A 16376-nucleotide genomic window follows, 5' to 3' on the forward strand; every position below is an offset into this window, starting at 1 on the left:
GATACAGGATGTCTAGGATCTTGAACCTCTCAAAGTTGTCAAGCATCTTGACACTGCTGGTCACCGGTAACTGGGCAGCAGCCTTAGAAGATGGTTCTGAGGGGAGCTGCTTGATGCCAGAAGCCTGGAAGATGATGCAGGAACAAGCAGCACATTCAACAGTGTAGATGAACATGAAGTGCCAGCTGGCAGAAGCTCAAGTGAAGAGTCGGATAATGACGTTGAAACCCAGAATGGTCTGTGTGTCATAAATTCAGAAGGTGCACCAGCGAGCTGCCCAGGGGTGGGGGAGGAGAAAACAGCAATAGGTCAGGGGACTTTTTCTCAGTCGGCGGAGGAGTCAGCAGTGGAAAGCCTGAACGGGTGAGGACCTGGAGGCAGTAACCATCACCTAGAAGAACGGGAAAAACGAGGGCCTGGAGACATCAACCATTAGTAGTAGATGGAATCCCCACCGAAGCACTAAAGCATGGAGGAGAAACATTATTGGTGTGAATACATGGCCTCATCTCCCTTATCTGGCATGAGGGGATCGTGCCAGGAAATCTGAGATGCCATAATCATGACCATCTTCAAGAAAGGTGACAGGTCTGACTGCGGTAACTATAGAGGAATCTCCCTGTCAGCCACAGGGAAGGTCAATGCAAGAATCCTCCTTCATCGCCTTCTACTGGTGGCTGAAGAGCTCCTCCCAGAGTTGCAATGTGGATTCTGCCCAGTAAGGGGTACAACGGACAAGATCTTCACTGCGCAGCAGCTGCAAGAGAAATGCTGGGAACAGCACCAACCCTTATAACATGGCCCTCTTTGACTTCACAAAAGCCTTCCATGCTGTCAGCCGTGAAGGATTATGGAGCATCCTCCTTCGCTTTGGCTGTAACCAAAAGTTTGTCACCATCCTCCGCCTGCCCCACGATGACATAGTTTCTGCGACCACCCACCGCCAGCAAGCAAGCAGTGATCCTGACCAAAGGGTCCACCACAGGCCCAATCCATGTTCGGACCGGGGTCAAGCAAAACCGTGTCAATCGCACCGACACTGGTCTCGATCTCCCTTGCCACAATGCTCCATCTCACCCTCAGCGAGCTCCCTACTTGAGTGGAGTTAAACTACAGAACAAGCGGGAACCTGTTCAACCTCCACCGCCTGCAGGCCAAATCCAAGGTCATCCTATCCTCTGTCACTGAACTACTGTATGGAGGCGATGCTTGCAGCTGCGCACACTTGGAGGCTGAGATCCAAGCTATCGCCAAGCCTTCACCAAGGCATATGAGAGCATGGGCCTTACATGAAACATCCAGAAGGCAGGTCCTCCATCAACCTGCCACCTCCACACAGCACTGCGCTCCCCCCCCACCTTCCCACCGTTATCAAAATTCATGACGAGGCCTTGGACAACGTGGACCACTTTTGATTCCTTGAGAGTCTACTGTCAACAAGGGCAGAAATTGACAACGAGGTTCAACACCACGTTCAGTGTGCCAACACAACCTTCAGCCACCTGAAGAGGAGATTGTTTGAAGACCAGGACCTCAAACCCAGCATCAAGCTCATGGTTTACAGAATAGTAGTAACACCCGCCCTCCTATACGACTCAGAGACGTGGACCATGTACACCAGGCACCTCAAAACTCTGGACACGTACCACCAGTGCTGCCTCTGCAAGATCCTGCAAATCCATTGACAGGATATGTGCACCAGTGGCATTGTTCCCGCTCAGGCCAACATCTGCAGAGTCCAAGCATCGACCACGCTCAATCAGCTCCTTTGGGCAGGCCACATCTTCCGCATTTCTGACACGAGACTCCCGAAACAAGTGCTCTACTTGGAGCTTTGACACGGCAAGCGAAGCCCAGGAGGGCACAGGAAACGCTTTAAGGGCACCCTCAAAGCCTCCTTGAAAAAGTGCAACATTCCCACCAACATCTGGGAATTCCTGGCCCAAGACCACCCAAAGTGGAGAGAAAGCATCCGGAAAGCAACCAAGGGCTAGCTGAAGCCAAGCGTCGACAGCGAAAGGAGCGCATGGCAACCCAACCCACCCCCACCACCGTTTGCCCCACCTGTGACAGAAACGGTAGGTTGTGCATTGCACTCCTCAGCCACCTGAGAACTCATTTTTAGTGTGGAAGCAAGTTATCCTTGACCCCAAAGGACTGCCTAAGGGAATCCAGTGTCTGAGGAGTACGCAGAAATGAGGCTGCAGCTGAAGCAAGAAGAGTTCCTGCTCATGATGTCCCTGAAGACAGGAATGACATAGGCCCCAACATGACCTAGCCCAGGTCCTATTCAGAAACAGGAAGTTGAGTGTTTCTGATCTCCTGGATGCTCCTATCAAATCCATTGAAAGTACCTGCAGAGATTGTGATCTAAGGAGGCCATTTAGAGTGAATGCTGGATTTCATTCTAATGCTCACCACTTGCCCAGATCAGTGATTAATGAAGGATATGCTGTCACGTTGATTTGAATGTTTTAGCTATTATAACTCAATTGACCTTGTTAATTATGTAATCGCTTAGTAAACCATAATTGCCATAATTGTGTGAAATGGATAGTTGCTGTGACAGCAACTCATAAGCAGGGAAGTGTGCAGCGGGGTATCGTGCTGGGCCCCGGCTCCCAATTTCCAACTTCAGCACAGGGCCACGCATTGCCTTCGCCAGGGCATTCCCCATGGATACCGGGAAATTCTGTTGGTGGGTCCCCGCCAACAGGTGGTGACGACAGCAGAGAGCACTGGGTATGGGAAGTTGTCAGCCCCTGTAGGCCATCAGGTGCAGGGAGTGTTGTCCTTGGCAAACTGGGGCGGAGCCAGGGGCCACAAGGAGCAGGCTGAGGCAGGAGCAACAGCAAAAGTGATCAGCCTGAGGTCCATGCCAGGGCCTGGAGACCAGGTGAGGAGCACAGGTGTTAGGGACCCACTAGGACTTTCTGAACGAAATAAAATTCCACCCCAAGCCCAGAGAAACTGGACATACCTCTTGTGGGCTAGATGACAAGGTAACTTGGCTCGTGTGGTCAAGGGGAGCCAGCAAAAGGAGCGCTACGAGTGCACCATCTCTCAAATTAGGTTCTCTGCTGTGCGTAGGGTCCAGTTTTAAACCCAGACCCGTTTTATGAAGAGTGGGAATAGAGGAATAAGGTTCAGGATAACGACCTAGCACCCCTGCGGAACTCAGGGCACACCAGCTCCCACTGCTTAATGAACATGTCTTGAATCAGCAGTGCTCACAGACAAGAGTTAAGCTCTCAATGGTTTTTCTGTGTTTTGTAGCGTCAAGCAGCAGTTGTCTACTGTAAGGAGCTTGTTTTTTTTTAAAAGGAGAAGCTTTTCCATGCAGGTACTTGTCTATTTGGTGCCAGTGGAATGAAGGATTGCTGAGCTGGTACTTCTGTATGTTGCGTGTACTTTTTCCTGCATTACATTTTAGCAACCAGCTACCTCCAAAACATGTTAATGTCAGTGTTAAAGGCACTAGGTGGTAACATCAGACAACAAGACAGACTGCACAGCATGCTGGAACTTATACAAATTCGGGTTGAATTATCGGCCTTCTTGGAGGATCGGCTACAACATAGCATCTACAAACCTCAGCAGATGCGCTATACCTTCACTGACCCATCTGCAAGGGGACCTGTGGTCAGGTACCAGGTCACCACTTTTTACCATTGCAACATATACTTGAAATTAAAAAAAAGAGAAACAGAATAAACACACCATTTTACCCTAACTGGCTTTGCTGCTTTAGGGGCATGAAACTCAGCAGATCACTTTCTTCCAGCCAGGTGAGCTCGTCAGAATTTCACTATTATATTCTCTTAATGAGTTAACTAATCATTACCAAGTGCATTGTACTGATGTGCCAGGTCACACAGCCAACAGCAGAAGCTTAAGACAAAGACACACAACAGAACTGGTACCGCTTTTTCAGTCGTTTGATGCTCTGACAACATTTCTACTATCAGTTTTTCCCTTCCACCAGCAGAGAAGTGACCTGGTGCACAGCCCAATGGTCAGCAGAGCAACATTTACCCAGCTTGTTTGTCATTAAAAATTGCATGTCTTAAATAGCACTTCATCCACCTCAGTTCTGTGTTGTTGCAAGTTGTTGTAACCCACGCACATCAACCACTACCGCTGCAGGTTTTGCAAAAACTTGGGCCACTTGGTGAAGCCATGGGTGAATAATTTAAATGAGGTGACAAAGAGGAATGAAAGTCTAACACGAGTAGTTTTTGTTCAATGGATTGATTCCTCCATGTTACAGACTAGAATTTTATTTTGACATAACAAAAACAAAGAGCTAAAATTGCAGGACTTCACTGAAGTAGAGGCTGCTTTAGCTACAATTAGGGATCAGAAATATTGCTACAATTTTGATTCTTGAATTCTGCAAATCCCACTCTTTTGAATTTAAGTTACAAAAAAACGACAAAGGAATAGATATTTATACTGATGGGGTTCGATGAAGAGGGAGACTCGTGTGGAACAATCACCAACAAGGACAAACAGGGCTGAATGGGGTCTGTTTCTGTGCTGCATATTCTGTGTAATCTTATTATTGAAAAACGCCAGTGAAGTTTCTTACTAACTTGGAGGCCATAAAGTGTGGTCTCTTGTGCTGTCACATTGGTCTAGTTGCATGCCCAGTGGGGAACTTCCAGACTTTGATAGGCTTGCCTACGTTGGTTGGCTCTCAGGCTGTGAGATTGTGTTGTCCTTTGTTTCATATGGGCTGAAGACTATTATCTTCTATGAATAAGGAGTACTTTGAATAAAACATACATCCCTAGGCTAACATTGCACTTTTGGGCAAGTGGCCCCTCCCCTGGTGTTTCATGCAATTTTTTGAAAGGACGGCAAATGCAACTGGCATAGCAACCTAAGGCCAGGGGACACATTCTCGGTCATTACCCTACTGGGAAATTTGTGTCAAGGTGATCAAAACTGTACATTCTAACCATGACCTAACCAATGTTTTCTTCACACTCTTATCATTTCTACTCTTGAACTCTTATAAAACCAAAAATCAACTGGCCTTTTGTGCAACACTCACTCTCTCGCCTCATTTTAATTGCTGCTTCAAGTTTGGCAAGTACTCAGATCCTGCAATCACAATTTAGAAAGAATAATTCATTCTCATCTACTGTAACCGTCTCATTCATCACTTCAGAGCCATGTGCCGTTCCATTTTCACGTTCAATGAGAAAGCTTCAAAGCCTATGTCCTTCATAGTGGTAACTGCATCCTGGAACAGTCCAAGCCTCAACACTAAAGCAACATATTACCTGTTGACCACTCCATTGACGGGCTTAAGGTGACTGCAGGGTTTTGTTGATATAGATTCTGTCGATGTAGAACAAGATGCCACATTTTCTACAGCGTTAACAGGGGAAATAACCTGGAAAATAAACATAGACATGAGAACTGGTGCAGCAGAACACAGTACCCTAGACAATTCAGCAAGTTCATTCAATAAAGTTAGAGATTGAAGTGATCATCTTCTGCATGAAGAATTTTGTTCTCTTAATGCTTGGATATCCTTTTTGCAGTGTCATAACAGTATTCCAGCTGTGGCCTGAACAGGTTTTGATGGACCTCAGCATTACCTCAGTGGACTTGTATTCCATTGTTCTGGCTACATATCTCCACATTTTGTTAGCTTTATCAATTTGCTCACAACACTACCTAAACACTGCCAGAAACAATCCCGCTATTATTCCCAGGCTCCTTTCCAGGGCTCTGGGCTAATTCTGTACTAGTCATTTTGCATTTTTATCATACACTATTTTGTCCAATAAGAAACATTTTGCACCTCTGCATATTAAAGTTCATCTGCTTGTGCAGTTTACAGTACTGCTCAATTAAACACTGTTCATAGCTTACCCCTCCATCTCTAATTTATTTTTAAGGTTGGAGCATAGTACCAGTGGTCAGATGTATTCTCTATCCTCTGCTGTTAAATAGAAAGGATTTATTATAAACTTTCAGGGCAGCTGCTGTTAACTCTTCGATTTTTGGGGGTGGTCGTAGGATCAGGAGATTCCCTGCAGAGTCCAAGCAGATTAGCTCAGAAAAATTGACACCAAACACTTCAGTCTAACCTCAGAGACAATAAATTACTCTTCAGCCATGTGCTGGGCCCATGTCTTCTGAAGATAAGAGGAAAAGATGAAAATTATGGGAAGGAGTCCATATCATCACTGTATAAGCTAACTGAAAAGCACTGAAGCAAAAGTACTTTTCCGCATAGAAATAGTAATACCTGTGCGGAGATTTTCCCACACCTTTATTTGCTCATCTAACATGCTGCCCTCTTGGAAACATCATAGAAAAATTACATTACAGAAATAGGCCATTCTGTCTGTGTCTGCGCCAGCCAAAAAATAAAAAACTGCTAATTCTAATCCCACATTCCAGCACCCAGTCCGCAGCCTCGCAGGTTACAGCACTTCAAGTGCAGATCCAGGTACCTTTTAAATGGGTTGAGGGTTTCTGCCTCCACCACCAAACCACAGGCAGTGAATTCTAAATAGCCACCACCCTCTCGGTGAAGAAGTTTTTCCTCATGTCCCCTCTAATACTTCTACCAATCATCTTAAATCTGTGTCCCCTGGTAATTGACCTCTCTGCTCCTGGAAACATGGCATCCCTGTCTACTCTATCTAGGCCCCTCATAACCTTGTATATCTCATTCAAGTCACCCCTCAGCCTCCTCTGTTCCAAGGAGAACAACTCCAACCTATCCAATCTTTCCTCACAGCTGCAATTTTCCAGTCCGAGCAACATCCTCGTAAATCTCCTCTGTCCTCTCTCCAAAACAATTATGTCCTTCCTGTAATGTGGCAACCAGAACTGTACACAGAATTCCAGCTGTGGCTTAACCAGTGTTTTATACAGTTCCATTATTATATCTCTGCTCTTGTATTCAATACCTCGTCCAATAAAGTAAAACATTCCATATACATTCTTCACCATCTTATCCACCTGCCCTGCCACCTTCAGAGACCTGTGGACATGCACTCCAAGGTCTCTCACTTCCCTCTATTCCTCCCAAATATCCTGCCATTTATTGTGTATTTTCTTGCTTTGTTTGCCCTCCCCAAATGCATTACCTCACACTTCTCTGGATTAAATTCCATCTGCCACTTTTCTGCCCACTCAACCAAACCATTGATTTCATTCTAGAGACAACAGCTAACCTTTCCACTATCAACTAAACGGCCAATTTTTGTGTCATCTGCAAATTTTCCACATCTGCACATTTAAGTCCAAATCATTAACCTGTGGAATACCACTGGAAACTGTTATCCATTTGCAAAAACATCCAACGACTATTACCCTTTCTTTCCTGTTGCTGCATCAATTTTGGATCCAACTCGCCACATTCCCCTGTATCCCATGGGATCTCATTTTCCTGACCAGTCTGCCATGTGGGACCTTGCCAAATGCCTTTTATAAAATCCATGTAGACAACATCCACTGCACTACCCTCATCAATCCCCCTTGTTACTTCAAAAAAATCGATTAAATTCTTAAGACATGACCTTCCCCTAGCAAAACCATGCTGACTATCCTGTGCCTAAGTGGCAGTTTATCCTGTCTCAGAATTGATTCTAATAATTTGCCCACAAAATCAACCGAAAACACAGCGCCAATTTTCAAATGTATGTTGACGACACTCAGTTCTACCTCACCACCATCTCCCTACACCCATCCACTTATTCTAAATTTTCAGACTACTTCCCTAACATCCAATACTGGATGAGCAGAAATTTCCACTACCTAAACAGAAAATCCTGGCTATCCTAAGCAGGTCTGGCAATATCTGTGTCAGAAACAGAGTTAACTTACCGTGCAGCATAGAAATCTTGCGACAGGTGAACAAAAGCTTGGTCAAAGAGGTGTAGGTTTTAAGGAGTGTTTTAAAGAAGGAGTTTGGGAGGGAATTCCAGAGCTTAGGATATGAGCTGATTAAAGCATGACCACCAATGAAGTGATTAAAGGTCAGTATGCTCAAGAAGCCAGAATTCGATGAGCATGTAGACCTTGGAATGTCGTGGGGCTGGAGGGGAATTAAAGATGAGATGGGTGAGGCACTGGAGGCCTGGGAAAAGGTGGATAGACCACACTACAAGCATGATGCTTGCCAGGGGGTCCCCACCTCAAATATCAAACCAAAAGAAAAATCCTATATTTATAAAATGAGTGAGTGGTATTTTATGTATGGAAGTTATCAAGTGCATACTGTTCATTTATTTCTCATTTAAATAAAATCAGGTTAGCTTAGATCTTGAGTGCAACATGTGCAGTGTGTGACAAATTGCAGCAGTCAGTGTACCAAGTAAGAGCTTTCTGTTGCAAACACTGAATTTCATCATCATTGACCTAGAATTTGCGCAGGTTAAAAGCATGCTCCATATCACAGGAAGATCAATGAGGTTATTGTAAGAAAATAAGAAGCATAAAAATTGCAAAACATGATAAGCTAACATTTTGAATATGTGAATTTTTCCAAAAGCTTTCGTGATGAGATTTCACTGAGTCATATCAGGGACAAATTTCTCCCTCATCACAGAGGAGGAATTGGAGTCCTAACTTGGCATTTGATTTCAACACACAAGTGAGCCATGAAGTTTATCTACTATGGTGCTTCCATTTAAAGTGAGATCTTGAAAGTTTCTTACATATGGAGCATTCCGAATATTCTATTTCTCAGCAACACCGTTATATGGTAGTTATGCTATTGGCAGTCCAGATGCAGCAAATACTCCAGATCTCTCAGCATTATCCCAAGAAAGGGAATCAACACAATAGCCTTGCAAGAAGGGTTTAAAAATTAGGATTAATGAGTTGGAATCCTACCTGTTTACCCACAATTTTAGGAAGTGAAGAACGACTGCAGGCTGACACCTCAAGCTTGCCACCAGCGCCATTCGCTTTCAGTTCAGTTTGAGATAGACAATCAGACCCATCTGGGGAGCTTCCTACCAGCCGGCTCAAGTCTTCTGGGGGCGGAGAGTCTCCAAGCACAACTGAACCCTATGGGAAAATGCTTAGAATCAGTAAAGCATTTGCTCAAGTTGCAGTGCAATGTGAAGTCCAATCATTAAAACTTAAAGTCATTTGTTTATCCTCCAGACTGTTTGCAGGCACAGCAGTGTTGTCATGAAGTTTGTGTGGCATACTAGTACCAATAATTCATAGGAAAAGTTTCACAAAAGCAAATACACTGTTATGCCAAATATGCACCCTGCGACATTAATTTGTCATTTCAATTTGTTTCTAAGCACTCCAGAACTTTGCCTTAATACAAAAAGCTCTCTCCAGACTTTGAATTTAAATTTTTTAAACATTTGTTTTGTAGAATTCATGTGAGCTTAAGGAAGAAAACTTCTTATCCAACTATCTCACTGTACTGAAATTGCCAACATGTCAAAATATTTGAAAGCCTCACCAACAACTCAAACTATCAGGTCAGATTAATTGAAAGAAACTGGATGGTCAGTCGGGGCAAACACAAGATGGTAGGTGACAAGAACTCAACCTGACCCTTCCTGATTTGTATTAATAATTCCTCATCCTCAGGTGCCACTTCTCTCCCCAAAGCTGCCATCACAATTCAAAAAAAAGTCCCTCCTTGACCTGTTAGTCAAGCCATTGACAAATGCTCAATCTCACTTCCCTAGTGTATATGCTCGATAATATCACTGCCTCCAGGTCTACATCCAATTTCTTTCAAAACTCCCCAATCAACTTCTATCCTTCTCATAGCAGGGAAATGGTCCTAGCCCATGAATGCCACCATCTAAATAGGATAATTTGTTGTCCCTCTTTATTCTCCATCCATTTTCACTGTTTGACATGGCTGATTCATGTTAACCTTCTCCAACGAATCTCATTTAATACCTAGCTCTGTGAGGATGTCCTTGCATGACTCTATTCTCAATATCTGAACCTAACATCTCAATTCTCTACACTCTTGATGTTTCCATACTGTCAAAACTGCTTGTCTGAATCAATTCTTGGAAGAGTCAACTTCGTCCAGCTCAACATTGGAAAAATCAACTCCATTACCTTCAAATTCCCATGCAAACTCCGCTCCCTTGCCGTTGATTCCACCTCCCTGACCAGCCACAATTAAGTTTTAAACCCCATACATGAATCTATCAACCTAATCCACTGCCAACCTATGCCACTACTTGAACACATTTGCTACTGGAAACTTTATAGGTGTCTTCTTCACCTAGGAATAGTCCAATGCCTCCCTGCATAAAGTCAAACCTATCCAAAACACTTTGCATCTATCCTTTCCCACACGAAGGGGAATGCAAGTCTGCAGTATCCATATATCTTTATCTACCCCTCTGCTTGTGGGGTCAACACATGATGAGATAAAGCAACTTAAATTCTGACCAACATGCTTTGTGAATCAGGCCTAAGGCAAGGTTGAGGGATTGAAGGAATGGGAGGTCATTCATCCTGATTTTAAAGGTCTGGACCATGTTGTTTGCTCACAGCTTATAATAGCAAAGTGACTGAAGAGCTTAAATGGGCCATAGAACCACATTAACAGAATCATTGGGACAGATTGGAGATGAGTGAGTGTATCTTCTTGGCTCCACATTATTTTAAATCTGCATTGTCTGTCTTTTACATATTACAGGTTAATGTTAGTATACATGGAATGTGGAGATCAAAAGCTAAAATCGATGAATAAACCACTGTAGTCAGGTTGGAATCCTGAAGCATAGTACCTGAGTTCTTATAGTGAATTGTGAACTCAATAAGAATCAAATAATCATAAGGAATAGTATTGTATGATTTGACTGAGTTCTCAGGTTGGATTGTGTATCATGAGCTTGTTATGACAAGGGCCTGATTTTGCAGTTGTGACAACTGATCTGTGTTTAGAGAAGGTGGAACCGGAAAGCAGTCCAACAGATCAGTGGCCCCATTATTAGAATGGCAAGCAGCACCTCTGGAGCTCTACTCCAGTAAATGGGTCAACCTTTTCAGGCTTGTCAACCCATACAGGCTTCCTGTCTCCCAATGCATTAAATATAAAATCTTTGTCCTTGCAAAAGCACAAGAACCTTGGCTCATCTCATCCTGTGAGCCAATTTCACCTTACTCCAACTCCTCCCAAACGTCTACTCCCCCCACGCCTCTCATCTGTTAGGAAATTCAAACTTATCTAGTCGAGAGCACAGGCCGGGAACTCTAAGCCTGGCAGGCCTTGGATGTTTCCATGCACAAGGAAACTGGGACCAAGAGGCAATCTGGCAGTTAAAGGGCTCAGCCATGCAGGCGGCAGTGTGCCTGCATAAAAATAAAGAAATGGCGTAAAAACCTCGCGGTTCAGGGCACCATAATCAAGAGGAATGCCAGGCATTCAGTCCTATTCAGGGGAGGCAGTGGCATAGTGGTATTGTCACTGACTTGTAATCCAGAGACCCAGGGTAATGCTCTGGGGACCCGCGTTCGAATCCCACCACGGCAGATGGTGAAATTTGAATTCAGTAAAAATCTGGAATTAAAAACAGTCTGATGATGAACCCATCTGGTTCACTGGAAATCTGCCGCCCTTACTCCACACCCACAGCAATGTGGTTGACTCTTAAATTAGGCAACAAATGCTGGCCCAGCCAGCCAGTCATGCATTTAATGGCCTTCTCAAAACTTCTATCAAACTTTCAAGTCAATGCTAACCTCCTTCCTTCTGACTTGATGTCCATTTTCATGTATGTCAGTAAAACAAGTGCTGGCTGAGTTGAGTTAGAGGGAGCTGCGTAATGGCTGAGGGTAGGTAGACTAGAAGCTAAGTTTACACAACTGAAAATGCAATCATGTTGAAGTACATAGGAAATCCATCTGTCTCTATCTCAATATTACAGAATGATAACGTTCTGTAACTCTATCAAGCCAGTTGCTCCATTGATATGATCAGCATTCACAGAACAAAAGGATTTTAAAAATATCTTGCCAGTCAAAAAATGCATGCTTAGCAGTTTAATACATCCTTTTCACGTTTACACCATTCTGTTTCAAAGCATAAAAACTAAATGTTATGGCTTCCATTTTAAAGAAAAGGGACAATGGGGATGGGGAAAGAGAAAACGACTGTTTTGATGAAAAGGTGAAAGTCAGGGCTTCAAAATGAACTATAACTTTCTGACCCACAAATACAGTCAAGATAGGTGTTGGGTCCCTATGTCATGAAAAGAAATCCAAAACTTTATCCTTCTGCCATTTTTTAATAAAATGGACTTTCTGAACTGAAAAAGGTTAAAAGTCACATGACCACAAGATTGGCCCTTTGTTCCGGAAGCTACCAACATGAGTTACAAGAACAAAAGAATTTCATTTTCAGTCTGTGGAATCTCACACTTCATTACAAGGGGTCTGTATGATCAACAAAAGCACAGCAAGTGCAAATGAACTGGCTCCCCAGCCCGAACTATCACAAAAGTGGGAGATTGAAACTCATTCTACCATAAGAGATGTTAATAGCCACCTCATCTCTCTCCTAAGTAGGAACAATGGAATTCTGGCCAGGAGCACAGAAACTGATTGTTAAGCTGCAATTAACCATCAATGGGCCACTTGGGCAGTTTTATCATTACATCTTTGGCCTCACAGGCGGTCTGCTGTTTAACATCCAACCAGTGAGCAGCCCCACCCTCCCAAGAAGCAGAACTCCAGGTTGAACAACAGCCTGCTCCTTGAACCCTGTCTCTGTTGGAAGATTTCCTACCATTGCCTGCAGAACTGACCCAGTCTTGGTGTACCTATTTCATCTTGCAGTATCAGCACCAACTTTAATGCGAACCCTACAAATCCAGTCTTCAGCCAGATGAACTTGAGCTCCAATTCATTGGACTTAGGCTCTGAACTCTGGAAATCACATGAACTAATATTCATTTCTGTAGTTCTTTTACCATTAATATCCATAGTTGTAAAACTCTTTTTTCTATTCTCTCTTGTGCGCAGTGTGCGCGTGCGGGGCGCGCGTGCGGTGTGGGCGTGCATGTGGTGTGGGCGTGGGTGTGCGTACGGGTGTGCATGTAGTGCGTGCGTGGGTGTGCATGTGGTGCGTGCAGATTGTGCATGGGTGTGCGTTTGTTTCGTGGAAATGGGAAGTTGCGAACTCTCCTCCCCTTGGGTTTTGAATGCAAAATAAAATAACCTTGAGTTAATCTGAGCCAAGCTGTTCCAGTACAGCTACAACACTGGCATCTGACAATGTGGGAAAACTACTCACGTATGTCCTGTCCACAAAAAAGCAGGACAAATCTAACCCAGCCAATTACCACCCCATCAGTCTACTCACGATCATTAGCAAAGAGATGGAAAGTATCGTCAACAGTGCTATCAAGCAGCATTTACTCAGCAATAACCTGGTCACTGATGCTCACTTTGGGTTTCGCCAGGGCCACTCAGTTCCTGACCTCATGACAGTCTTAGCCCAAGCATAGACAAAAGAGCTGAACCCCTGAGGTGAGGTGAGAGTGACTGCCCTTGACATCAAGGCAGTATTTGACTAAGTGTGGCAGCAGGGAGCCCTAGCAAAACTGGAGTCAATGGGAATCATTGTTTGGAGTCATACCTAGCAAATAAAGATGGCTGTGGATGCAAGAGGGCAATCATCTCAGCTCCAGGACATCACTGCAGGAGTTCCTCAGGGTCCTCGGCCCAACGGTCTTCAGCTGCTTCATCAATGACCTTCCTTCCATCATAAGGTCAGAAGTGGGGATGTTCACTGATGATTGCACAATGTTCAACACCATTCATGACTCCTCAAATATTGAAGCAGTCCGTGCCCATAGGCAGCAAGACCGGGACAACATTCAAGTCTGGCCTGATAAGTGGCAAGTAACATTCACGCCGTCCAAGTGCCAGACAATGACCACCTCCAACAAGAGAGAATCCAACCAGCTCCCCTAACATTCCATGGCATTACCATTACTGAATCCACCACTATCAGCATCCTGGGGGGGGTTACCATTGACCTGAAATTGAACTGGACAAGCCATATAAATACTGTGGCTACAAGAGCAGGTCAGAGGCTGGGAATTCTGCAATGAGTAACTCACCTCCTGACTCTCCAAAGCCTGTCAACCATCTACAAAGGCACAAATCATGAGTGTGATGGAACACTGTCCACTTGCCTACATGAGTGCAGCTCCAACAACACTCAAGAAACTGAGTACCATCCAGGTCAGAGCCTGCTTGATTGGCACCCCATCCCTCACCTTCAACGCACAGTGGCAGCTGTGCATGCCATCTACAAGATGCACTGCAGCAAACGACCAATGCTCCTTTGACAGCACCTTCCAACCCTGCAACCTCTACCACCTAGAAGGACAAGGGTAGCACATGCACAGGATCACCACCACCTACAAGTATCCCTCCAAGCCACACACCATCCTGACTTGCAACTATATCACCGTTCCTTCACTCTCGCTGGGTCAAAAGTCTGGAACTCCCTCCCTAAAAGAACTGTGGGTGTGCCTACAGCACATGGACTGCAGCAGTTCAAGTAGGCAGATCATCACCTTCTCAAGGGCATTAGGGGCGGGCAATAAATGCTGGCCTATCCAGCAACACCCACACCAAAAATAAAAAAAATCATAACACAAGTTTGCTGCGAGTTATTAGTAAATTGGATCACACAAGGAGAGTTTGGGAAAACATGTCACAGCCTACCTTAAAAATAATTCAAAACACTTCTGCTTACAGACAGTTGGTGAGAGGGAAGTACAGTTTGCCCGTCTCCTGTCCATAATGTGGGTATCAGGATTCTACCATGCGCTAACTACCTTGACAATATCACATTTATAGCAAATTTCCCATTAGCAATGTGATAAATGAGTGCAGTAGTAAAACTCACCAACTACAAGATCACAGGATAAAGTGGAGTACTGTAGAGTATTTTGAATATAAAGCTCCCCCTGGCCTGGGAGTAAACAGTGAGTTAATTTTATTCCCCAGGACGAGATTCCTTTCAACAACTTTCACTCTGGTGCTTTTTTGATGTTTCTGGGATAAAGTCAAATGCAAATTCAATCGCCACCGAATTTCCTCTCTGCTTACAATTGCTGGCACAGCCAAAGTGTCTTCACTCTTTTGTAGAAACTAATCTGTAACAGAATCCACTGCAAGATACTAAGTCAAAGGGACAGCCCACGAGGATCCATTATAACTCATGTCCAGCAGTGAGCTTAGATATAGCACAACAGCTGGTCAGAACCACAAGAACAAGGATGCACTGCCTAGCCTTAATAAAAAAGGAACAGTACCTGAAGATGGAAATAACTAATTAAATATATACACACACTAAGGAGGATCATGCGTCATATATCCAAGACTTTCAGATTTAGGCAGCTATTGTAACATCTCGTTGAGCTCACTGACCTGAAATCAATATAGAATTCTTCTTAATATGTACTTCACACTTCCCAGACATCATTTCATTCAAATGTAGATTAGAATTCTTGACTACATCTGCTATTGTCAATTTAGTCCATCCTGAAGGATCAAAATTTTCACACCACTACAAGGTTTTCAAATAATTGAAGCAATTCTTGGAAAACAGCAATTAGTATGCAGATTTAACATTAATGGCCTCATAAAAGGACAGATGTCAGTTATGTCACTGGGTAGAATGCATCAGTACCAATATGCCATCACTTGGTACAGCATGCTGTAATCTTGCGTACATTTTTGTGTTCTGAATGCAACACAGCACTTCAAATATCTCTTTCTAATGTCAGAGAAGCCTGTAACCAGGATTACTTCATGTGCCCAGTACACATTACTAAAATCCAAGTGGAAAAACACCTCAATACTCCCAGTTCCAGTGAATCATACAGCACATTCCGCTCACTATCTAATTAATCCCACACTCTTGCTCTTTCCTCCAAGTACTTATCCAATTCCCTATTGAACCTTAGAATTGAATCTTCTCCAACCGCTCTTTCAGGAACTTGCTCAGTACTTACCCACCACCCTCTCAATTTGCCTCTGGTTCTTTTACTAATGGCATTAAATCTGCGTCCTCCAGTTACCGATCCTTTTGCCTTTGGAAAAGTGCTCTCAGTTACTCCAACGAAACCACATATTCCTCATTCTTCCTAAAAAATACATTGCTGTCTGGACTAAAATTAATTTGCCATGTGTCTGCCCATTTCACCCATCTGTCTACATCCTCCTGAAGTCTGTTGCAATCTTACTATTGGTCACAACATTTCCAAACTTTATGTCATCTGCAAACATTGAAATTATGTCCTCTATATGCGAGTCAAGGACATATATATATATATATATATATATATTATATGTGTGTGTGTGTGTATATATATATATATATA

General features: G+C 43.8%; 1 protein-coding gene across 3 annotated transcripts in view; it reads right to left on the minus strand.

Moving 5' to 3' along the window:
• LOC144668097 (KAT8 regulatory NSL complex subunit 1-like) overlaps positions 1 to 16376 on the minus strand; it is a 249087-nt gene that overhangs the window by 46956 nt on the left and 185755 nt on the right. For all 3 annotated transcript variants that reach the window (XM_078529886.1, XM_078529887.1, XM_078529888.1), the window contains 2 exons: positions 8869 to 9045; positions 5292 to 5404 (listed from right to left, as the gene is read on the minus strand). In XM_078529886.1, coding sequence (XP_078386012.1) covers positions 5292 to 5404; positions 8869 to 9045 — 290 coding nt within the window. The remainder of the gene's footprint in view (positions 1 to 5291; positions 5405 to 8868; positions 9046 to 16376) is intronic.

Source organism: Cetorhinus maximus, chromosome 25 (genome assembly GCF_964194155.1).
Source record: "Cetorhinus maximus chromosome 25, sCetMax3.hap1.1, whole genome shotgun sequence".
NCBI lineage: Eukaryota > Metazoa > Chordata > Chondrichthyes > Lamniformes > Cetorhinidae > Cetorhinus > Cetorhinus maximus.